The sequence below is a fragment of the Rhinolophus sinicus genome, chromosome 16 (assembly GCF_057876585.1).
Source record: "Rhinolophus sinicus isolate RSI-liver-muscle chromosome 16, RSI-T2T, whole genome shotgun sequence".
Lineage (NCBI taxonomy): Eukaryota > Metazoa > Chordata > Mammalia > Chiroptera > Rhinolophidae > Rhinolophus > Rhinolophus sinicus.
In genome coordinates this window covers 184950656-184975023 of record NC_142516.1, presented here as the reverse complement: position 1 = coordinate 184975023, position 24368 = coordinate 184950656, and the positions used below count along the sequence as shown (strand labels likewise).

General features: G+C 41.8%; 1 protein-coding gene and 1 pseudogene across 4 annotated transcripts in view; one reads left to right on the top strand and one right to left on the bottom strand.

The window, feature by feature from the left end:
- The window catches only part of AKAP11 (A-kinase anchoring protein 11), a 48773-nt gene extending 31106 nt beyond the window's left edge, over nucleotides 1-17667 (bottom strand). For 2 of the 4 annotated variants that reach the window (XM_019749789.3, XM_019749793.3), the window contains exons 1-2: nucleotides 16950-17089; nucleotides 4298-4407 (exon numbers count right to left, since the gene is read on the bottom strand). In XM_019749789.3, coding sequence (XP_019605348.3) covers nucleotides 4298-4357 — 60 coding nt within the window. In that variant the 5' untranslated portion in view covers nucleotides 4358-4407; nucleotides 16950-17089. Of the gene's footprint in view, nucleotides 1-4297; nucleotides 4408-16949; nucleotides 17090-17373; nucleotides 17492-17517 lie in introns of those variants that run through there. The other 2 variants (XM_019749790.3, XM_074329331.2) reach the window with 2 other exon arrangements.
- LOC109457127 (large ribosomal subunit protein eL42-like) lies at nucleotides 2443-2788 on the top strand (annotated as a pseudogene).
- Nucleotides 17668-24368: the final 6701 nt, after the last annotated feature.

Genomic DNA, 24368 nt, shown 5'->3' with positions numbered 1-24368 from the left:
GGGTGGGGTGGGAAAGAGCACATCTTTATATAAGAATGCTGGCTAACAAATATGGACACAGTAACGAAATTTGAAAATACAATTTGTAATTCCCAATATAAGTACTGACTGAAGAAAGGATCAGCATTGTATCCTAATCCACTGGATTAAAAGCTACAGGGGAACAGGATACCCACACTGTCTCACAGAATCACCCCGCAGATTACTTACTAACCATATTAATTACAAAGGGATTTATATGTGTCTTTATATTGGGGATTACTACAACCGTAACCAATTCATCCAGCCGGGCACCTCCGGACATGACAGAGTGGAGAGACCACAACATCACCTCTGAGGGGTTCCTGCTACACCTTATCACAGGGCAAAGTCGATGAACTCAGAGTGTGGGCATGTTCTACAAGACAACTAGTCCAGACTTCCAGGATCCGCTGTCATGAGGAGTCTAGACCATTGAAATGGACCAGACTCGGGAGACCAAAAGCCAGTGTGTGAACCCTGACTGGATCCCAGATGAGAGACAAGGGAAAAGTAACAGGTATCTGAGACAAGTAGGGAAATCTGTGTATGGACTGCATGTTACATGATGTCATTGGACTGATGACTTTCTGAGGAGCGGAAGGAAGCTCATGTTAAGAGCTGCATGCTAACATATTCAGGAGAAAAGTAAAACAATGTCTGCAGCCCACTATCTTATGGTTTCACAAGGTGTGGAGGAGACTGCTCCCTGCCCGCTGCTGGACCCACGAGCTAGATTAGATCTAGGCCAGAACAGAGGCTGGTTCCTGTAAATCCTGAAGGGATACTGCTTCCCATAAATCCACTGAGACTGTCTGATGGACTCCCCGATGCCCCGCGCTGTGCTGGTTCCTGAAACAGGCCATTGTCCTGCCCCGGCAAGCACGTAAGGCATTTTTCCGTCATCTGGGACACGTCCAGTGCCCCATCCACCCTGCTCTGTTCTACATAATCCTTTAGTCCTGCCAAGCAGCACAGAGGATATCCACTTCCTCTTGCCACAGCCCAAGATGAGCCTCGTATGTAAGTTTCCCTTAATAAACTCTGTTAACAGCCAGACTGGAGCACCCTGCCTTTCTTTGGTCTTTCCCTGCCCTCTGCTTACGTAGGTCGATTTTCAGTCTATCTACTTTTCCCTGGGTCCATGTGTACGAACAAAAGGGAAGTGTGTATGCATGTGTGTGTGTGGTATGTGTGTGTGTGTGTGTGTGTGTGTGTGTGTGTGTAAACACACACAGATAGAATGCTTATGGTAAAATGTTAACTAACAGGGTGAATCTAAGTGAAGAGTATACATGGTGTTCATTGTACTTGTTTTTTTCCCAACTTTTCTGTGGGCATGAAAATATTCAAATTTTTAAATGATTCTGTTTTCATTAATGAGTGGAGGTTTTCAGGCTAAGATACGAACATGAACTCAGAAAACAAACTGGAATGTGAAATCTGAACTTGAACTATCAACATAAACTCATGACACTGAAGTAGCAATGGGCATTCCTAGTACCCAGATCTTGGCTTCTAAATACCATTGAGGGTTCTTTGAAGAAACAGCCAATTCTAGGCCTGAGGAATGGAAAGTAGAAAGCGACACTGGGGTCCATCTGTTGTACTAGATATCAAGGAAGTAATCAAAGAACTAGGAGCCTGAGACCAAAGGACACAGGCACCCGCGTGGAGGGGCCCCCCAGGGCCAAGTGTGGGACACTGTGAGTAACTTAAATGAGGAGTGAATGGATAAATGACTATAAATAAATAAAGGATCGGAAAACACAAAGTTTTTAAAATCGACGAATCCAGAATAAGACAAATGAATGAATGACTGAGTGGGGGGAAAAACTCACTTGCCAACACTGGAGGTGACTATTCCACTAAATCATTAATCTGAAAATTGGTAATTAAAGAGCATTTATCCTGCCTTTATAGGAGATACTGTAGTTCATCTAAGGTTGATGAGAGAAAGCTTTTCTTGAAGAAGAATGTCAGCTAATAAATGTAAAACACTGAAAGATAAAATTAGGAAAAATCATCATTTTGCAACTTCCGGAAATAACAAATTCAGGAAAGTGTCATCAAGAATGCCAAAAATATCAGATGAAAGGCTGTTGGAAAAAAACAAGGTGTTTGTGCACAACCAAGTATCATCCCACAGATTACTTGCTAACTGAAAAATAGAAAATGGACAGCCTGGCAAAGCTACTACCTTACCCATCTGATCAATTTTTGCATCACTGATCATAGGAAAACCTGAAATTCTAGTTTATATGAAATATAGAAGAGAGAAGAGTTAAGTAGCACTGCGAGAAAACAACCAGACAAATCCAGAATGTGAAACATTGTAAAAAACTGGCCTAGTCAGTCTTGAATATAAATTAAAAAAAAAAAAAAAAAAAGAGGCTTTATCAGGACGATAGCATTCTCATAGACATGAATATTCCGAAAACCTACCAGACTTTCTGTAAGAAGTGTGGCAAGCACCAACCCCACAAAGTGACACAGTACAAGTATGAGACCCCACAGTGACACAGTACAAGAAGGGCAGGAATTGTCTGTGTGCCCAGGGAAAGCAGCACCATGGCGGGAAGCAGAGGGGCTGTGGTGGGCAGACTAAGCCAATTTTCCAGAAAGAGGCTCCAACTCTCGAAGAGATGGTGCTGAGGCCTGAAAGCACTGAGCCCAGCTGCACATCTAGGAGAACTCTCCTATTCAGAGGCACAAGCATTGTGAACTGTGAGGATATAAGAAGAGAAAGGGCCTCATGGTCCAGTTCTAAGCTTTGGCTTTTCTTTCATTATGAAGACAATAAAATCTTGAGGTTATGTCACTTCAAAAAAAAATCAAATAAATTAAATAAATAAATAGATAGAAAAAGGAGAAACTCTTTCAGACCATACGAAATGTAAACAAGTCACAACCATCAAATGCAACCTAAGGCCTAGGAGCCTTAGTAAATCCAAAATGGGAGTTGGGTGGGTGGAAAGACTATAAAAGATATTTCAGGAGTAATAAAGGAAATCTGAGTATGGCTGGGAATTGACATGAGGGAATTAAACATAATTTTCTTAGATGTGGTAACGGTATCACTGTTATGTGGGAGGATGCAATGATTCCTGGGAGAAGCACGCTCAACAGTTCAGGGGTGAAAAGACATTCAGACTTTACCTTTCAAATGGTTCTGCAAAGTAAACACACACACACAGAGCAAATAAGACAAAGTAGTACTACCTACTGAATATGCATGTTTATATGCAGATTTACGTGTGGGTGTATTATGCTTTTAACTTCTCAATATACTTAAAATTTTTCATAATAAAATGTTAGAAAAAATTGATAGAGTAGAAAGTATACCTCTTTCTGATTTTTGTAATATTTGGTTCCCAGTAAATATTCAATGTATCTCTATCTTTAATGCAAAGTAAAGTGAAATCTAGAAAATTCAAGTACACCTTTCAATTTCCACATCAGCAAATACGGAAGCTTTTGTCCTTCAGCTATACTAAGGAAAGGCATAAAAAGTGGTGTAAGTATATGCGTAACACGCATACATATAAACAGTATATAATATTTGGATTCACATACTTTTATCTAAAAGTGAATTCAAACCAAATGTTGATTGTGTGCCTAATATGAATAATGTGCTGAATAACAAAAAACAGTACAATAGCAGTATGGCCTCATTCCTCATTTCAGGAATATATTGGTAAATTCAAGTTAAACAGGTGTGCAGTACTACGTCAGAAGAACAAGGTTACTAGCTCACTGCCACGCGTTGTATATATATTTCTTAGTTCTAATCATTTATATAAAACAATCAATATAATTATCAATTTAAAGCTATGGGTGCAATTGCTAATGTGAAAAAATTACAAATCACACTACAACTTACAGAAAGAAAAAGTCTGCTCACTACTGATTAATACCTAGCATGGGGCCATGTAATAAGCATTCAAACATGTATTTGGTGAATGAATGACTGACTGAATGAATGAATGGTAATACTTCGGAATAGAATTAAATTTACACTTGATACTTATATCACTAAAAAGAAGGTAGAAAACTATCTACTGAGAAGAAATGGGGAGGTATTGTGATATTTGGGAAATAAGGTTCACTGTCACGATTTCCTATCACTATTTTCATATATGCCAATCTTTGCAGTATTTTAATGTTACCAACTTCAATAATGAGATGTAAAACAAGACAGTCATAGCTGTTTAACAAAAAAATGATCAACATTTTTATTAAAACTATCACTAAAAGTAATTTACTACAGTGAACTTACTTTTCTGACAGATGCTCTAGTCTTCACGTGACTGTTTCTGAAAGTCCGGAAGGTCGCCATAACTATATTGCTCTTGTATGTAATCAGTGAAGAGTTAACCTATAAAACACCTGAAGAACACATATAAAAAGAAAACAGTTTATTCATTTTAGTGACTCGGGCAAGCATTCTGTCCTAAAATACTTCTAAAATACAGTCATCTAAAAAACAAAAACAATAAAAACATAAACAAAACTTCAGAGCCATAAAAATGTACTTAGCAAGCCAACATGAACATTTGAAAAACGTGAATATTGGTACTTTAATAAGATATCAAATTATTACAAAAATCTATTTTTAGGTTCAAAATTATTATAAAGTAGTTTACCCTTATCATTCAATCTCACTGCCCTTTTAGATATTACAAATAAGAATATTTTTGAAAGCCTCAATAAGAAGTATTTGAAAAACCTTTTAAAATCTAAAATAGAGACCATCACAAAAAGATTCCCAGCCCTATTGCCCCCCAAAAGTCACTCTATCCCTACAGCAACTGTGAACGCTCTAGACATTCCTATTTCTTGGGCAGAAAGGTCTGACAATATACAAGTAAGAATGGGAAATCTGTACATACCAGGAAAACACAAATTCTTCACATAGGAATCTTAACAGCATACCAATGATCAGAGTTCAAAAAAACATCTAAATTAAATGATGAACAGTACTTAAAGCACACGCGAACATATGCACGCACACACCTTGGGAGAAACTCTACAAGCCTTAACTGTTCATCAGCGCTTCAATAAAACACCTTTGAGCTCAAATCAAAACGTTGGCATTCACCGCTCAATATCCACATCTGACCACAGTACCCAGTCCATTTATTATTCAAAATCCACTTGCATTAGAAGCTATGCGTACAAGGGAACATGGCCAATACAGCACTCTTGGGCTCAGAGCCTTCAAGGAAAATGTTATTAGTATAAAGGGTGGGAGTGGGACTGAATTCTAAATCACTAAATAACTAAAAACTGTGAATCAATAAAGATGTAAGAAACGGTTAATTCGTTTCAATCAAGCTGGTCTTACCAAGAATTACCTAGCTGCAGTTTTTAAGACATTGGTTATTAATATAAATTTTACTATAAAGAGATTTATATGGAAAACGAAACTTCAACCTAGTGCCTATCAGAACTGCCAAAAAACTAAATTTCAGTGGCATTCTAATTTTATGTTCTTATTATTACAGAGATGAAACTGGAGTGTGTGTGTGTGTGTGTGTGTGTGTGTGTGTGTGTGCACGCATGCACACACATGCACTTCCCTTTAGAGATTTCTAGATTCTAATCTTTGGGCAAAGAATTATGATTATTCTATTCTGAACCACGAGAAACCCTAGTGGTCTCGCTAACAACACACTTGGATTAACGCCTGGAATTGACGCAGGACTGTGAGAAGGGCAACCGAGGTCCCAACTGCACGAGATAAAGAGTGACCGACCAGGAGTCAGAAAACTACCCTTCTGTTCCTGTTCTACCTCTCGTTAGCATGGTTTCCTCCAGGTAAACTGCAACATGTCTGCATCTGTTTCTTCAGTGTATACATTGCCCTATCTACCCAGCAAGTCACTGTAAGAATCAAATGGAAAATAACACAGGAGGCACTTTGGAAACTATAAAACATACGTAAAAGAAAAAAATCAAAATATCTACTTATGGAACAAAATGGCCAAGGGGACCAAAATTATCAAAACAAGGTGTAAATATAAAGATTTCTGTGGCCAAAGCAAGAAAATAATCCTTTTATTTGTCCCAGGCCAACTCACTCTCTGTCCTTCCCCCCTCCCCCCGAGAGTACTCCCGAACTGCCAGAGCCCTCAGAGGCAAATGGACTTGCCTCAAACTTCGACATAATATGAGGTCAACATAAGGGTTCCAGAAAAGCACAACTCAAACTCCGCTCCTGAGTAAACTGGCACCGCCTTTCCGGACGGCGGTTTTGTTGTGCCTGTCAAAACCCTGAAAATGCTCCCGCTCTGACACTAGGATTCTACTTCTGGGAATCATGAAAGGAAACGACGAGCCTGGAACACCTAGGGTTCCAACTAGAGCTTAGACTGCACCCAATGCCTTGCTAAGAGATTACCTTAACATCTCATTCACTCCTTCGGACTGGAAGAGTCGCCCTCCAATTCACAGGCACAAAGACCGAGGCCAGGGGAAACCAGGCAACGTGTCCAGGCCCACACAGCAAGCAGCAGAGCTCAGACTCAAATCCAGCTGTTCCAAGGCTAGCACTGAGGCGCCTACCCACTCCTCCACAGCGGCAAAGGTTTGAAAAGCTGTTTACCGCGCTTCAGAATAGAGAGAAATAAGATGCCAGAAACAGGAGAGTGACAGAATAATCTAGAGTGCATCCCTATGATGGCCAGGCAGCCATTTAAAAACCATGCCAAAGGACACAGGAAAGGCACACAAAGCATCTGTACTTTTTCCGACTTCTGAAAGGGTGGGGCTGGGAAAAGGCCTCTGCTGACTCAACTCCATATGAGCAGAGATTAAAAGCAAACACACTGGATGGAGGTTTCACCAGGAAAGAAACTGACCAATTATCTAGGAGCTGCTCTCCTGAAGGTGTGACAAACCACCCCCTGATGCAGAAGAAAGAGTCCCACGGAGGCTGGCACACTCCCGGGTGGTGCTCTGACACCCCACCCTGGACTGGACAGCGCTAGCTACCCCGTTCCCTCAACCAACAACATTCCTGAATAGCAGACCTAGACAGAACACTCTATTCAGAGCAAAACAGAATCCAATACGAAACGATGAAAGAAAAAATTTTAAAAATAAATAAAACCCATATAAGAAGGAACACACTAAAGAAAGAAAGAAAAAATCCAGACAAATATACTCATGACACCCATATCTCACGTTACTTATTTTCAGGATAGTACCTCAGAATGTATATTAATAAAAAAGAAGCTAAATTTAATTCCACATCTACACTTTGCTTTACTCATTGAAGAAAAACACATTTACTGAACCCTACTCCATTTTGAGTTAAACTTAAAAACATAAGCAAAATACGAGGTCACAAAGAAAAAAAATCTATCAGAGAATATCTATGCAATGGTCCATAAAAGTAAATCCAACATGAGATAATATGACTCACACTTCTAGTAAAGCAAAGAAAAAAAATCACTTTGGAAATAATGCAAAGACAGATGGGGGAAGAAGGAGCAACAGAGCAGGGTTTCTTCACCATCTTATATAATCAGAGAGAATGTAGTTTTAGACAGATTTCACAAGAAGAGTGGAAATACAGTATTTGCCCCCTAGGATACCTTTCTGTTAGGATAATAAGCTTTTCACTTAATGCTTTTTTGCTGTGGGCTGCATTCTGGGTGAATAAACAAGAGCCTAAGCAGGAAAAAACTAAGTGTGTTTCTCTACAGTCAGAGAAGTGAAAGTGAACCTAGATTATTTTTTTAAAAGGAGATCAGAGACAAGAAAGTACAGACGACAAGGCAAACAACTGAAAAGTGAGCTGCTAGAGCTCAGGAAAGACATAGGACATGAAAAACACCACTGTGAAATCCCTCAGAAGCAGCAAAAAAGCAGAACAGATACTGCTAAAAACACTGGAACAGCAAGGAAGTTTTAAGAAATACCACAGAATGCAAAAGAAAACCAATGACAGCAATTAAAGAAACAATTAGAAAGAGTGCAGAAACCAGAGATATAGGATACTTTGAATAAATTACACCTATCCTTTGATCCTGCAATTTCATGTCTTAAAATTTATCCAACGTAAACACTTGCACAAAATTCATGAAGACATATGTGAAAGAATATTCATTAAAACAAAACACTAAAAATTATCTAGAAGTCCATCAATTCAAATAAATTATAATACTTTCATATGACGACTACGCAGCTGTTAGAAAGTTAGACCAATATATACTGATATGACAGCATGTTCACAAAATATTAAGGGAAAAAGCAAGTTACAGTATAAATAGCATGCTCTCTACTTGTGATTAAAAAACACATTACATACAGACACAACACATACACATACGTGTGTGTTTGTACATGCCTAGAAAATATTATGATGGATACAGACTAACTTCATGACACTGGTTACATGTGACAACTGGGTTTTTTAAAAATGTTATAAAATGTCATGTAATAAGGGATTGTATGATTAAGTGAAATAAGGCAGGTTCTAGCATGTTCATACTATCCCCATTTTGTATAAAATCTGTATTACTACATGTGTGTATTTGTATGTTCAATATAAAAGAGAATATATACTAGAGAGGTATAAACATTGGTTTCATCTGGGTAGATGTGATGACGTGTATTTTATTTTTCTGGATGTGACTACTTCTTTTATAATAATAACAGAAAACATTCTGCAGCCTTTGCTCCCTTCCTCTGGCCTAAGAAACGTCCGAGCCGGCCTCACCTGCTTCTTGCCCTTTTGCAGCACGAGCTAACCAAGCCCAGGAGGCTCAGAAATGCCTTCCTAGTCTGTCAACAACACTGTCCTTCCCTGACGCTCATCTCATTGCCCTGGTTCTCAAACGTCAGTGCACATAAGGACCAGCTTCCTTCCAACATCTCCTCCTACCCCCCAAAATCCAGATTCAGGTTCAGGTTCAGGTTCTACCTGGAACCCAGAAATCAAGTACCCCACGTGATTTCTGACCGAGAAACACCTGTGTATCTCTCTAGCCTTTACACTAATCTCCTTCCCTAAGTTCTGTCATAATTTGTTACTCAAACCCTAATATTTTCTAATCTCCAAACTTGTCCTCTTTGGTACTTTCTATTTCGTTTTCGAAGGACATCTGAACTCCACCTCTGGTTTTAGCTACGCAAGAACTCCCCAAAGTGTATCTTCAGTTCAGTTCTTGCACCTGAGTTTGTTCCTTATGTTCAATTTTCTAGTAGCAGATACTTCTGACTAAATGTCCCAGTTACTCCAAAATTAGTTTGTGCAAAGGCTGCACAGAACTTTCTTTCGATACAATCTCCTCCTGTACTCTCCATCAGTAAGAGCCAGTAAACCAACTGGACCAGTAAGCCAAGCTAGAAACTGGCCTTCCCCTCAGTCTCTGCAGACTCCCAGATCTAGTTAATCACCAAGCCCTGACACATTCTCCTAAACGTCTCTCAACTCTACCCTTCTTACATCAGCGGAACCGCTACTGAATGTTCACGCGTCTGTCCAGGGCCTCCCTCCCTCAGGAAGGCGTGGCGGCCTCGGTCCCTCCTTGCCCAAACAGGAGCCACCTCCTCTTGCTCCCCCAGTGCTATGCCCGTTATTCTCTTGGTGCCACTGTTTGCATGCGTCCCTCCTATTGTGAGTTCCTTGAGGACAAAAGTTTTACTGTACTTGTATTCTAACACAGTAGGCATTCAAACATCTGCTGAATTGATAAATAAAAAGTAATCCTTTTTAAAGTACAAAGTGTTTTTAAATGTTTAAATGGATGCTTCTACATTTAATGAATTATTTGAGAAAACATAATTAAAACTTTACAATAATTTCTAATTTTATAGTACTAAGGAACATATTTATAATAAATGCTCCAAATGAACATTTTGAACAAATCCCAAATGGCCAAATGCTAAAAATTATGTTGACTAAAACTATAATAAAACAAGAAAAAAATACACCAAAATTGGTTTTCAAACATTAGACTATGGCAGGCAACGCAAGGCTATGATCCAGCTCCTGCCAAGTGACTACACAGGGAGAGGAGAGCCAAGCAGCCTGGCAGTGTCACCGGGCCCAGAGACCGAGATCAGAGCCTGGGAAAGCCATGGTGGCTGGACTCTGTAGGGCAGAGCACTGGTGGTAGAGCTCGGAGCAAAGGAGCGCTTCAGAAACGTGCAGATGGGCTCCCCTACAGTCCTTGGCTGAACACTGATCTGTGTGGAAATAACTACCAAAGAGCAGAAGGCCCATAAATAGCTGCAGCCAGACAGGGCTTGGGATGGGGTGCACTCCCACCACCAAAGGGGGAAGGACCTTGCAATGCATCGGGCAATGGGTGGCTCCTCAGAAGGAAACCGTGTTCACTGGATTCACGCGAACAACATGAAAGGCAAGCCTCAGAACAATCCAACAGATTCCACATAACCTAACACTGCACCCCAACCAAATCCAACACTCAGGACTGCAACACAGTCATGCTAGCAACAGCATAAAATGTACTGGCTGGCACACAATCAAGACTACCAGGTATGCAAAGGAGAAAACTATGACTCGTAACCGGGAGAGAAAAACGTCAATACAGTTAAGTATACACCCAGAAATGACGGAGATGATGGCCTGAACATTAAAGATCTACACTACAAATGTGTTCCACACATTCAAGAGGAGAGGAAAACATGGTAAGAAGAGAAATGGAAGATGTAAGAGACCCCAATTAAAATTCTAGAGATGAAAATAAAATATACTAAATAAAAGAACATACTGGATGCAATTAACATCAACTAGATACCGCAGGACAAAAGTTCAGTGAACCTGAAGACATAGCAATAGACACTATTCAAAATGAAGCACAGAGAGAAAAATTTGAAACACAAACAAACAACAGGAAAAAACAAAACAAAACAAAAAAAGCAGCATCAGTGAGTCAGTCCAAAAAGTATTGGAACCCAAAGTGTGGGAGTGGGGGACAACATATAAACACAAAATGACCCAGAATATCCCCACTTTGATGAAAATCCTCAGCTGAATGATCCAAGGAAGATCAATAAACCCTAAGAAGAAGAAACATAAAGAAAACCACACCGAGGCACATCAGAACTAAACTGCTGAAGACCAGTGATCAACAGGAAAACCCTAAAAGTAATCAGAGGGAAAAAAAAGTACACATCACATACAGAAAAACAAGGAAAGACAGCAGATTTCTTATCAGAAACTATGCAAGCCATAAAATAAGACAACAGGGCAAAGTACAGAAAAGGAGGGAAATGTCAACCTGATGAAAATCACAACCCAATGAAAATATCTTTCAAAAATTAAGGCAAAATAAATTTATTCAAACTAAAAAATGCTGTGAGACATCATCACCAGCCAACCATAACTAGAATACATAACTATTGAAAGAAATTCTTCAGGCAAAGGAAAAACATGAGATGGAAATGTGGAACTAACTGAAGGAACAGAGTGACTAAAATGGTAAATATGAAGGTAATAGAACAGATATTTTCTCCTTTTTTAAATGCCTTTTTAAAATAACCATTCAAATAAAAATAACACTGTATGATGGAGTTTACAACATAGGTAGAAGCAAAATGTATGACAAAGTAACACACAGGATATGGTGGGCGGGAGAGGAAAAACTACTGTTGTAAAGTCCTCCACTATGAGAGAGATATTGATAAGTTCAAGGCATCTTGTAGACCCCAGAGCAACTACTAAAAACATAAATAAAATAATACCTGATGAGCAAGCAGTGGCGTAGATGTGATGCTACCCCCTTTTGCAAATGAGGAAGCTAAGGCCCACCTTCACGGGATGGCTGTCGGCACGCAATGAAATAACCCAGGTAAAAACAGAACCGCATACACCAGGCACTCAGGCGCTAGCTCCCTCCTTGGGTACAGACCTGCTGTTTAACTGACAGAATCTAAACACACCACGGCTATTGATTAGTACTTTTTAATCCCGAGTCAACAGCATCCCTGCATTCACAGTATGTTTTGTTTGTACCTCTACATGGTTTCTCAATCTCAGCATTATTGACATTTAGGATCAGATAAGTTTTTGTCGTAAGGGGCTGTCCTGCGCTTGTCAGACACTTAGCATCGTCCTTGACCTCTACCCACTCCACTCACTAGATGCCAGCAGCATCAAAACAGTCTCCAAACATTGCCAAATATCGGGGAGGGGGGTGGCGGGGAGCACAAATCGCGACTGCTCCATTTTAACACGGGAGACTAGAGTCCCTGTGTAACAGTTCCATTTACACGCGTGGATGCCCTGCATTGGACTGTCAGTAACATCCAATTCCCACGCTCACCGAGTGTCCGCGTAACAATGAGTGGGACACAACAGTGGAAAGTGCCCCTTCTCAGGGAGTGTCCATTCAAGGGCCACTCCTTCTTCATTCCCACGTGCTCTAACCCCATAACACACAGTCGCATATTTAGTGAGCTGAACAAGCTGTCAGGTAAAGGAAAACTTCATCAAGGATATGAATTTCGGAGGGACATTGCTGGGAAGAGTGACAGCTTTAAACAGAAAATTGTTGTGGCCACCCACCTAATGACTTGCTGACAAATTAATCCCGGATACTTGTTCTGCCACCTGTTTCTCAGGCCTTCAGTGGAGAAAAGTTACTGTCTTCCTGTGCATTCCAGGTAGGAATCGACTTCTTCTCCTAAAGTATGTTTGAACCTTGCCAGCAATTGATATTTCAAATAACAACATGGGCCTAATTGACAAAATACTAAGTATGAATTGCTGACTCCAGAACTCCCTACACACCAATAATAAACACAATTTTAAAAAAAATAAAAAGAAGCAAACCTTTAATTTTGAGGCTTTCAATGTGAATATGCTGCCTAGAAGTTGAAACATGTTCTGAATCTTATACATAACCGCCATCGACAAGCCAATTTTTAACCAAAAATACATTCCGAGTTTTAACTCAGGAACACATTTCTCTCTCAGTCACGTCTGCGACTCCATGACTTATGAGTATACTGCCGAAAAGGCATTTCAGCAGCTCTTGCAAATAGTAACAAGCTCTACTCCAAGCAGGCATAAATGCATGGCTCTGCTTTGCAAACGGCCCAGTGCTTCGCACCTCAGAGCCATCCTACAAGCCCGTGCAGAACCTAGGAACTGAAAAGACATAAAAGGCATTAAAAAAGAAGAGTGTGAAAAGTAATTTGAAGGTTTCACACTTACGGAACTAGAAGGAAAGTGGAACCTTTGCCAATTATAGCGTTAACTGGAAGACAGTGCTTTATGTCAATACAGGATCCAAAAGGCACCTAAATAATACACATTTAGTTGGTGGTCAAGAGCTAGAGATGTTACTCCAGAAATTACCTGTCTATACAGAGTTTGAGAGCTCATCCCACAGACAGGGAAAGAACAGAGGATCAAGGGAGAATCGAAGGGAACAGCCGTGATAAAGGAATCCTGGGCAGGCAAGCAAAGGACCACAAATACGCAGCAGTCTGAAAAGCAGGCGACGTGGAGATCTGGAAGAATTTCGTGTCACTAAAGTCAAGAAACAGTTTTAAGTATGGAGTGGTGAGCACTAGACATGGAAACTCCTGAGGGCAGAAATGACATTTTCATCTCTGAATGCTGTGGGAGCCCGTATGCCAGTAGCTGCCACACAGGACACACTCAGTCCTAATATGCACATGCCTCCCTTGTGCCAGCCAGGCACTGCACACATACTGTCACACAACATTCACATTTCTCACTACAGAAGTTGGTATCACACCCATTTTACATGTAAGGAAAATGAGGTATGGAATGATTGTGGAATTTGCCTTAACTCACATCTAGAATCTGTCCTGAAAAAGACGACTGCTGAGAGCAAGTTCAAGGCAGCTGGGGGGAAACGCCAACTGCAGGGTGTTACCTACAGCAGGGCACCTTCATCGCCTCCCTGCCCACAACCCCTTTCTTAGCGAACTTGTGGGACCCCGTCTAGAGAAGTACACACTGTGGGCTACACTTCGTTTTCCCTCTACCCATTTTCCCATCCCCATCTTCCCCCAGCCTCAGCCAACTAGACTAGAAGTAGAGACCTAAGGGATCTGGTTCTCTGCCCAGAAATGCAGAAGTAGGATATGGAGGTACCTGCTGGGGACGGCCCTGCAAAGTCAACGTGAGTCTGACTGGCACCATGACACACCAGTTTCATGACAAACGCAGTTATGGGGAAGCAGAAACCAAGAGCTTTAAAGACAGGGGCAACCTGAACAAAAATCTGGGCCGTAACAGCACAGAGCAGCAGAGATGTAAGACGACGGGTTCCCAGAGGAAACTGGAAGAGCAACTGCCTGAAGAGCTTCTGGTGCCCGGGCAGCGAGCTGGACCCCAGAGACAGTCCTCCACCTGGCCGACAAACGCCTTTTTTTAAGCAATTCAAATGGGTTTTTACTTCTTGCAGCCAAACAATCCTCAAGCCATTAAAAGAGGTCAAAATAACCACTGTGCAAGCAGCTACTGTGTACTTCACAATAACTTTTTGAGGTATTTGAACTCTCTTTGCAGGATGAGGAAAAAAGAGGCTCAGCACTAACAGACATGCCACTCTCCAAAACGCAAACTCTTCACTCATTTCCCCCAAGTAACCTCCTTTGTGTTTCCAGCCACTACATCATGTATCTTATTTCTTCCCATGAAATAGTCTCAGATTAATCCAAAAATGTTAACTTTTATCCTTCCCAGTCTCTATGTATTTCAAATGCCTTAACTTCTAACACATATTTTAAAATAAAATGAACTTTTATATATAAAGATGAGTGGCAGGATGAACACATTTAGATCTGTTTCGAGCTGATAAAGAACTTTTCTTTCCTTTCCCCACTTCACCAGTTTATACACCCTTAACTCAAGCCCAAGCCAAGCTGAGATCTTTTCCTGACTTGTCCCCACCCTTCGTTCCCTCTAAGTGGCTGATTTTATTACTAAAAGGCAGGCCACTTGACAAGAAAAGAACAAATTCAGCTTACCTAAATAATTGTCCTACCCAAAGTGACTTCAATTACTTTTCAAAGGCTAGAAAAATAAAAAATACGTCCTAAAAGCTTGAAACCTTTGCCAAAGGGTCATAAAGACCAGCAAAAAAAAAAATCAGTTTTTCTATCCCCGAAAATCAGTTTGCCAAGATGGAACGGGAGGGAACTTTTCAAGTCTAGATCAGTTTCTTTTGCCCAGTCTCAAAAAACATTTTCTAAGTTTTTCACATTTTCTGCAAGTATAGACAGAATGCCACTGCTTATTTGTAGCTGAAAATTTCCCTGAAAATGAGCTATAATGTATCATCTGATGGGGCTTGATTTCCTTTTCCAGACAGTAAGTCCCTAGAATTAAAAAACTAATGTATGTTTGTGTATATATGTACACGCATAATATACATTATGTGTATATACACGATATATATATTTATATGTCCTTCCAGTCTCTAAAGGCAAAGGAAGACTTCTTCAGCTTCTAGACTTACCCCCCGAGTTTAGAAGCTAGAGAATTTCTGACTGTGGTTAAGGGTCGGTGGCTAGTCCCATATCCTCATCGAGTGGGACATATCACTGGCCTACGAGGATACTGCTAGGTCCTTATCATTAATGCGGTTATGTGGGTACATACACTAATCACTAGTTATCAGTGCTGCCTGGGAACCCATTTGTTCTGATTGCCCTACATTCTGTGATCTCTCATAAACTGTTCTGTTACAGCTACACCAGCAAAATTCACTGTCAACAACCCTTGTGTCAGGGCTGCCAGAAGGAACATAAAAAGTATGAATAACCAGAGTACTCCTTGAAAACCGTGACTGTGTGTTTAAAAAGATTCATTAAATGGCACTATTTTAAATCACACCAATCATGCTGGGAACTGTGCTGCCATTTACTCTAAAATAATAAGACATTAAAACCATCTATGCATTATGGAGTACCCTCCATTTTCTGAGTTCGCTACATGCTTTGAGTAGTTCCAGTCATATCAAAGTCTGTGTCCATCACTAAACATCCCTAACGCGGTGGGCACACGCTAAGGACAGCGTACGTGTTTTACGCGCTTTGTGAGGGGCTGAAGAATTACAAAGCTGAAAAAACAACCGGAATTTTCAACTCCGGTTTGCACTAAGGCCACGAGCTATGTCTCAGCCGTATTTCTCATACTGCAATTTCCTTAACATCTTAAGCTAAACCATCTACAATTTAACAAGCTTTAGAGGAGACGGTAAACAGAAAAGAATTGTTAGGAAGTCATACCCCGGTGGTGCTTTAGATTCTACTGCCACACTCATTTTGCCAACATTTTTTATACTTTGGTCATACGCATATATAACCAAGTATATATTATAAGGCAGCCGGAATAACAGACGTCCACTCAATCCACTCAGAATACAATGGCCAGCATTTAAGCCACTGATACGCTTAGAGGAAAACGGACAGCAAATGTAAGTATCAACACTCGGAGGAGCTGCCGCTGGACGCCTTCCGTTTCTGTCACAAGATTCGGGTTGCGCCTCGTTGGAGCTCAGGGCTCTGACAGTGGAAGGATGCTGTTCGGAGACAGTGCAGCGTCCTCCTCCTCCTGCAAACGCTCCCGTGCGCGCAGCACCAACACTCACTAAGCGAACGCACCGCCCCGCCCCGAGGGGACACGGCTCTGAAGACCACCCTGGGGACGGAAACTGAACTTGTCATTCCAAGCGGCTCCGCCGGACCCCAGGAAGCCCCGTCTGGAACCCGAGGGCACCCCCAGCGCCGGGGGCTTCCTCCCTCCGCCCCGCTGCTCCCGCCCTCTTCCCACCGCCCAGCGAAGGCGCAGCCCTGCGCAGCCCCGAAGTCAGAGCAAGGACCGCCGGCGGGCGGAGGGCTGGGACGCCGCGGCACGGCCGCTCCATCCATCGCGGCCCCGCACGCCGCCGGCGGCCCCGCACTTGGCTCACCTGGGGCGGTTCACAGGCATGTCACCGGCTCGCAACGGCCGGTCGCGCGAGCTGCCGAGCCCGCGGCCGCCGCCTCCCGCCCCGGCCCCCAGCCCGCCCCCCTCCCCTCCCCGCGGCCCGCCCCCGCCCTGCCCACCCCGCTTCCGCCGCCGCAGCGCCGGCCCGCACCACCACCTAGCCCCCACGCCTCCCACTCACTCTCGCGAGAGGGTAACACGCCTCTCGCGAGAAGAACTCCGTGACCAAGCCCGCGCAAAAGTGGGTGGGCTTTTAGAAAGGAAAGAAGGAAAAGGAAAAACCTTCCCACGTGCTTCCTGGCAGCTAGTGGAGCGGCCCCGCGCGTCACGTGACGTGGAGGCGGCCTCCCCATGGGGCAGCATCCGCTCAGCCGTGGGAGCTTTAAACTCGAGGCTGACCTACGAACCTGCGGCGAACGTCTTGCGCGCTTCCTGGCCCGTTACCGTGGAAACCGCTTAACCCTTTCCTCTGGCAAAACACCCGAGCCTTGGCTTGCGCTGCAGGTTCGGTTTCAGTCCCCGCTTCCAGCCCTTCGACCCCTTAGTCTTACCGCCTAGGGTCAGCTGGACTCCTTCGCCGCACGCTGGCTTAGCTTTCTTCTGATTCTCGGGGCCCTTTCCCAAGCGGCAGCCCCACCAGCTCTGACGGCCCAAGTAAGGCTTAGCCTTTGGGTGGCTCCGCCCCTTCTCCCCAGCATCTCTAGGGAGGACCACTCACAGCGCACCAGGCCAACGGCCCTATCCGAACCTCAACAATTAGCATCCAGGAATCTCCGGGCCCTAGTGCTCACCCTTACGTCTTAGGAGGAATCGGAATCGGGAAGTAAAAGCACTGGTCACGGAGAAAGCAAGCCCTAGATGAAAAGCTACTATGTGATTATTTCCTCTTAGACTCGGAAGGGCTAGTCCAGTCAAGTTTCAGTCTCCTCAAGGACGTGTACTCCTCAAGGGTGGAAGTACCTGACAGACGAAAGGCATTTTTAAGTGTATCCTCTCTAAGCCTTCTGCCCTGTTTGGAAGAGAGGAGCAGGGAAGAAAGGGTGCATTCGTATGTCCATTTCTTCAACAAATGTTTGTGGAGCTCCTACATATGTTAGGCATTACTCCAGGCTGTCGTCTGAGCAGTGATGGAGACAAATAAGTCCCGGTTCTAGGGAGCTTATTGGGTGAGGGAGAAGAAAGAAAAAAATATCTGTTGGTGTTAACCTCTATACAAAGAAAATACCATAAATGATGTGATGGTGATTGTGATTGGTTGGCCACTTGAAGAGCAGCCCTTTTGAGGAGGAGACACCTAAGTAGTGATTTGCATAACGGGCATGCAAATATCAGAGGAAAGAGCATTCCCAGGCAAAGCAAACTACTAATTCAAAGCCCCAGAATTAGGTTTAAGGAGGAAAATATGAAAAAGTACGAGGAAGTAAACAAACACGAGCCAGATCCTGTAGGCTTTGTAAGCCAAGAAAGGAATCAAAGGGAATTTATTCTAAGTGCAGTGGAAAACACTGGAGAGTTTTAAATAGGGGGGAGACACCAATGTTTATTTTAAAAAAGAAAGATTTTCCCTGCAAAGAATGGATCTGGTGGAGGCCACAAAGGAAGCAAGTAGATTAGGAGACTTGCAGTACCATGTGAGAGACAGTCCTGAAAGACTTCGGCCTCCAATGACCTTGAATTGACATTCCTCTTCTAAAAAGCCATTCGAGCCCTGGTGCTATTCGCTGCCTTTTGTTAAAAACATCTGGACACATCTTCAGTTACTGCTATTTAATTACAATAGGAGAAATAGATTTTGTTGTTGTTGTTACTTGGGAAAACGAATGGCCCAAAAGGAAAGTCATCTTCCATTTTCCCCCCTCCATTTACACCACACAGAAAACCACTTCTGTCTATTCTTAAAGTCAGTTCTAAGAAAAAGCAACATAAAATGATGTTCAAAGACGATAGTCATTCCTAAGTATGAGATCTGAAAAAAAGTAGAGGTTGAAGGCTGGAAAACGAAGAAACAGAAGTCAGGATACGTGAGAGTTCCCTCTGGAAGACCTCTCAGTAACTGGTGAGGCAACCAAATCAAGGTACCTTATTATCCTTGAGTCTCAGCTTCCTCATACATAAAACAAGGCAATTTAAGCAGCCTCCACCCAAAGTCATTAAGTCTGAATTACACTTCTGCATGCATGCATACCCCAGTTAGACAGAAGCTGGAAAGGCAAATGAAATAAAGTTTTATAAAAACCTAAGAGTCAACAACACAAGCCAAATGAAATTAAACACACACACTTACACGCACACCAGCTGAGGAACTATGCAACTAAGACAGATACCAGGAATGCTTCCCTAAGAAATCTTGGCCTTCTCAGAGGGGGAAAACGGAAGCTTTGCCACCTGCTCAACCTCATACTCCCTTTCTCTGTAGCTATTTTGAACCTGTGTAGTATTTAATAACTAATGATTCATATGTTCCTAATCAAGATTGAAAAAACAGAAAATAAATGTTTAAAAGCTCTGAGGCAATATCTTAAAGTTCAGCTGATACCTTAATTTTAACGCAAATAAGGTTTCAAGAAACCCGATAGGCTTACTTCTTAAAAGGAAAAATGCTAAAAAGAGAAAGAGTATTTTAACAAATTAAGACCATTCCTTTAAAATGCTGAGAGAACGGAGGCCTCTTTTAGAGCCTTCTGCAGTCATAATGATTAACTGAAACAGCTGCTTGGTACTGCTAACTTAGATGAAAATGGGCTCGACTCTGCCATTCTGACTTGTATTAATAGAGCCATAAATCCTCCCAAGTCACCCTAGCAAGACAGTCATTGTGGCCAATTTTTTGAAGTACAACGAAAGCAAAGTGAGAAGAAATTTAGGCTTGAGATCCATTTCTACAGATGCCCCCAGTTCTTGATTCTTTTGTTAACAGCTTCATTGAGATACAATCACATACCATACAACTCACCCATTTCAAGTATACAACTCCATGTTTTTTGGTACATCCCCAGAGGGTTGGCATTTCTACTCAGGCAATTTACATCTGACCATGTCACTCTCTTGCTAAATACCCTTCATTGGTTTCTTGTGGTTCTACCCATGATATACCTAGCTTTCTCCTCTGTGCTCAGACAGTTCTCCTTTCAGTTCCTCAAAATAGGCCCAGACCCTCCCTGCTTGAGCCTTCCCACAAGCTGTTCCTTCAGTATTGAATGTTCTTTGTCTGGTCATCCGCCTTAGCTTCTGAATACCCATGGATCCGTCACTATTCAGCTCTACTCTATTTCCTCAAGAACTCTTGTCCGAACTCCCCAAACTAAGTAAGCCTCGCCTTATCTAGGACTCTACTTTTTCTTCAAAGCATTTATCAACTTGATTTTTATAAAAATAATGATTTTATGTGAGTGATTACTTATTTAATGTCTGTCTCTCTCCTCTGCTAGAAGGAAAGGAGGGCGGAAGGGAGGAAGGAAGGAAGGAAGGAAGGAAGGAAGGAAGGAAGGAAGGAAGGAAGGAAGGGATCTTCACAGTTTATCCTGTGTTCTATTTTTCTGTCCCTTGATCTGTTGAAATAAATTTTTAGGCCCAAGATGGAGCTGCTCCTGCCCAGGGTGACACATCAACAAAACAAAGATAACTTTCATGTTCCTGTAGATGCTTCATTAGACCAGAAACTCAGTATATCCACTCAGCCAATCCCCAAACACAAAACCAACTCTGAGCTCTATACTTATTTCCTTATTCCTTTTCACGCCAAACAAGGTTGGTGATGCAGCCCCAGCCAATCAGATATTTTCTATTTTTTTCTTCCTTTTTCTTTATTCTTTATCCTTTAAAAGCTTCCTGCCTTCTCTCCCATTTCTCCGAATGGAGACTGTCCTCTTCATGAAGTGTTAAATAAGTGTTTATTTGTATTCCCTAAATTGTTTTTCTTTAATCATTTTTTAACACTAGGAGTCTTCGGCAAAATTTTCATCAATGTTATAAGCCCAGTATGTGCTGTGGTAAGGGGAATTAATGGAAGTTGAAATGGTCTAGCAGGGGACACAAGTGTCCCCTGCCATATTTCCTACAGAGGGGGGGCGTGGAGAAGGGAAGGCCAGTGGTGTACTCAGGGGCCAAGTGAGTAGTGTGACAGGTCGGATGACACAGGCTGAGTCTGAGTGTACCTAAGATCACACGTCCCCAGGGGACATTTTAGTGGGCTAATTTCTATCAACCAAGTTGGTGGTGTCTCCTCCAATGTCATTTTGCTATTTAATGGAAACCTTACGTTCGTTTGTTTATGTAGTCTAATGGAGCCAAGACATTTGGGTTATATGCCATGAAAGAATTATGACCCAGCAGGGCTGAATGACTTTCTCTAGATCACATGGGGCACTAAATGTCATAGTTCAGACTAAACTTAGCTGGTTCCGTCTGGTTCTACCTTTCAGTGGAACTAAGCATACTGCACAAAGCTAGCCTCTCAGCTTAATCCTCCTAATGACCTTCTGACTACAAAGGCAGGCATCATCTTTCCTCAGGAGCTTTGGAGCTTTACACTAGCAATCTCGGACAGCCAGAAGCAGATTCCAGATCGCTTCCTGTCTGAAAACTCGGATCTCCCTTTGGCCCACTTGCTGAATTCCTGTTTCCTGCCTGAGTGATGGGCCCAGCTGGCAGTTCACTTGTGAAAGAGATGTGAAGTCCTTCTTTTCCACATTGCTCAGTTTGGGGGATTTCTTTTTTTTTTTTTTTTTTTTTTTTTTTTTATGATAGTGATTTAATATACATTTATTGTGTAGAACATTGGAAAATGCAGGAAAAGATAATGGAGCTGACTACTTTCTCAGCAGTTGGTTTACATGCATTCTTTACTGTAATAATACTTAACAAACCAATGGAAAATATTCTGAAAATGGAAAAATGTGTACATTATAATTTCATCAGCCATTTAAACATGTAAAATGCTTTTTAAATTTAAAAGATGAAGTATCTCATTCATGCCTTTGTTTTAAAGGCATGTATATTACACTACTGTCTGTTATATAGCTTATAACTTATTTACTTACCTCTTTTGTAATGAGTCTCTTGAAAGACAGAAACACATCTTAACTGTTCTTGTAATATGATACCTAGTAATGTTTCTTTATATAGGTGTTCATTAAATGCTCAATGACTTCTAAAATCGTAACTGGGATTATTAGTACAGATATTAGTTCAAAAGTGGCACTCCGAATTAAAGACCTCTTGAATTAGCAAAATACACTTGAGTGCTATTATATATCATACTCAAATGTAGCGATTCTTCTGATTTAAATCATCATAATTAACTACTGACTGAATTTACAATATGCAAAATATAGACATACTGTCTTTTAAGAAAATGTAATGTATAAATGTCTGAAATTCAAAACCAGATAATCATGCCTAAATGTAATTACTTCATGAGAGAGCACTTTTAAAATATCATTGCTCTCCTGAATTTACATGGTTGGTATAGAGTTAATTATTTAAAAGAAGTACAAAGATTTATAAAAAGCTTATGTTACAGACATTTCTAATTCAAAGAAGCACAAATGTAATCAAACATTTCAAAAGCATTTAGTATAAGTAAATGGAAAAATAATTAACACACAAAAACATTTATACACAACTTTTCATAAATGTCTTTTGCCAAAGGTGAAATAGACTTCTTCTTTGTGTGAGCCAACAGCACACATGTTTACTACTTAAAAAAAAGATATTAACTTCCCTTGGATTAGGAATCTAAAGGGCAAGCGAAGTCCTTTGAATATTGTCATAACCTATGACAAGATAAAACGGATCCAAGAGCTAGTTGTTCCTGGGATAATTCCTTGTTGCTTGGCTGCTTTGCTTTTCAAAGGAAATGTTCATTTAACACGCAGATAAGAGAATCCTCATTCATTAGATAATTCACATGAAATTCAACAGAAATATCTTTGTGATTAGATCTTTAAAAGTAGGTACTATGCATGCAAAGCATGAAAACTGCATGCCTACTTTGGCCCAGGAAGCATTAAACATTGTGGTAAAATCTAGGCTGAAAAGTAGCAGAACTTGAATACTTCCTAGGCTTTAGGAAATCCCTGTTCTATTGGGGGTTTTAAGTCACGAAACTATGCTAGTGATGTCTAGTCTAGCCCCACACTAGTTTTGATCCCTATTTGTTTTGCGTTACCTGGGGTCATCCTTGAATGGATTTGCTCCCCTTCCCCACAAAGGAACTTGTGAAATCAGCCAACCTTCTGAAGGACAGACAAGGATTCCTCATAGCCAATTCGCACAAATTCCAAAGTAGCCTACGGCTCTGATTGGCTGGGTTCCTGGTCCACATCACTTCATGGTTAGCACAGTCTCCTTCCTCTGAAGGATGTGGCTACCAAAATATAGCAAACACAACCGTAGGACACATGAATGCTAGTGTGGTGCTTAACAGAACAGGGTGTGGTGCTACGCAAAGCTAGTCCACACATCCAGTAACCACGTGACATTTGACCAGCTGCGAGGGGACTAGAAAATGTGTCGTATGTAAAATGTAGCCTGTGAGTATTTCACCTGGAGAAGGGAAGACTCACAGGGATGTCATAAACCGAAGCTGAAAGTCTTAGACTTCTGTTATTTCAGAGGGAAAGCAGTGGATTTGAGTTCCAATATAAGGGGGGAAATAGTTTTCATTGTCTTAAAATGAAATAGGTTATTTTTATAAACAGTGGGTGTCAACTTTCTTAGCATCTATGTAATTTACTTACTTATTTATTTATTTATTTTTTATTTTTTACAGGACTTTACTGGGGAACAGTGTGTACTTCCAGGACTTTTTTCCAAGTCAACTTGTTGTCCTTTCAATCTTACTTGTGGAGGGGGCCGTTTAGTTATTGTCCTTTCAGTCTTAGTTGTGGAGGGCGCAGCTCAGCTCCAGGTCCAGTTGCCGTTGCTAGTTGCAGGGGGCACAGCCCACCATCCCTTGTGGGAGTCGAACCAGCAACCTTGTGGTTGAGAGGACGCGCTACAACCAACTGAGCCATCTGGGAGCTTAGCAGCAGCTCAGCTCAAGGTGCCGTGTTCAATCTTAGTTGCAGGGGGCAGAGCCCACCATCTCTTGCAGGACTCGAGGAATCGAACTGGCAACCTTGTGGTTGAGAGGATGTGCTCCAACCAACTGAGCCATCCGGGAGGCAGCTCAGCTCAAGGTGCCATGTTCAATCTTAGTTGCAGGGGGCAGAGCCCACCATCTCTTGCAGGAGTTGAGGAATTGAACTGGCAACCTTGTGGTTGAGAGCCCACTGGCCCATGTGGGAATCAAACCAGCAGCCTTCAAAGTTAGGAGCACGGAGCTCTAACCGCCTGAGCCACCAGGCAGGCCCCTATGTAATTTATTTTTTAAATATTCTTTTTAGAGCCCAAATTTATA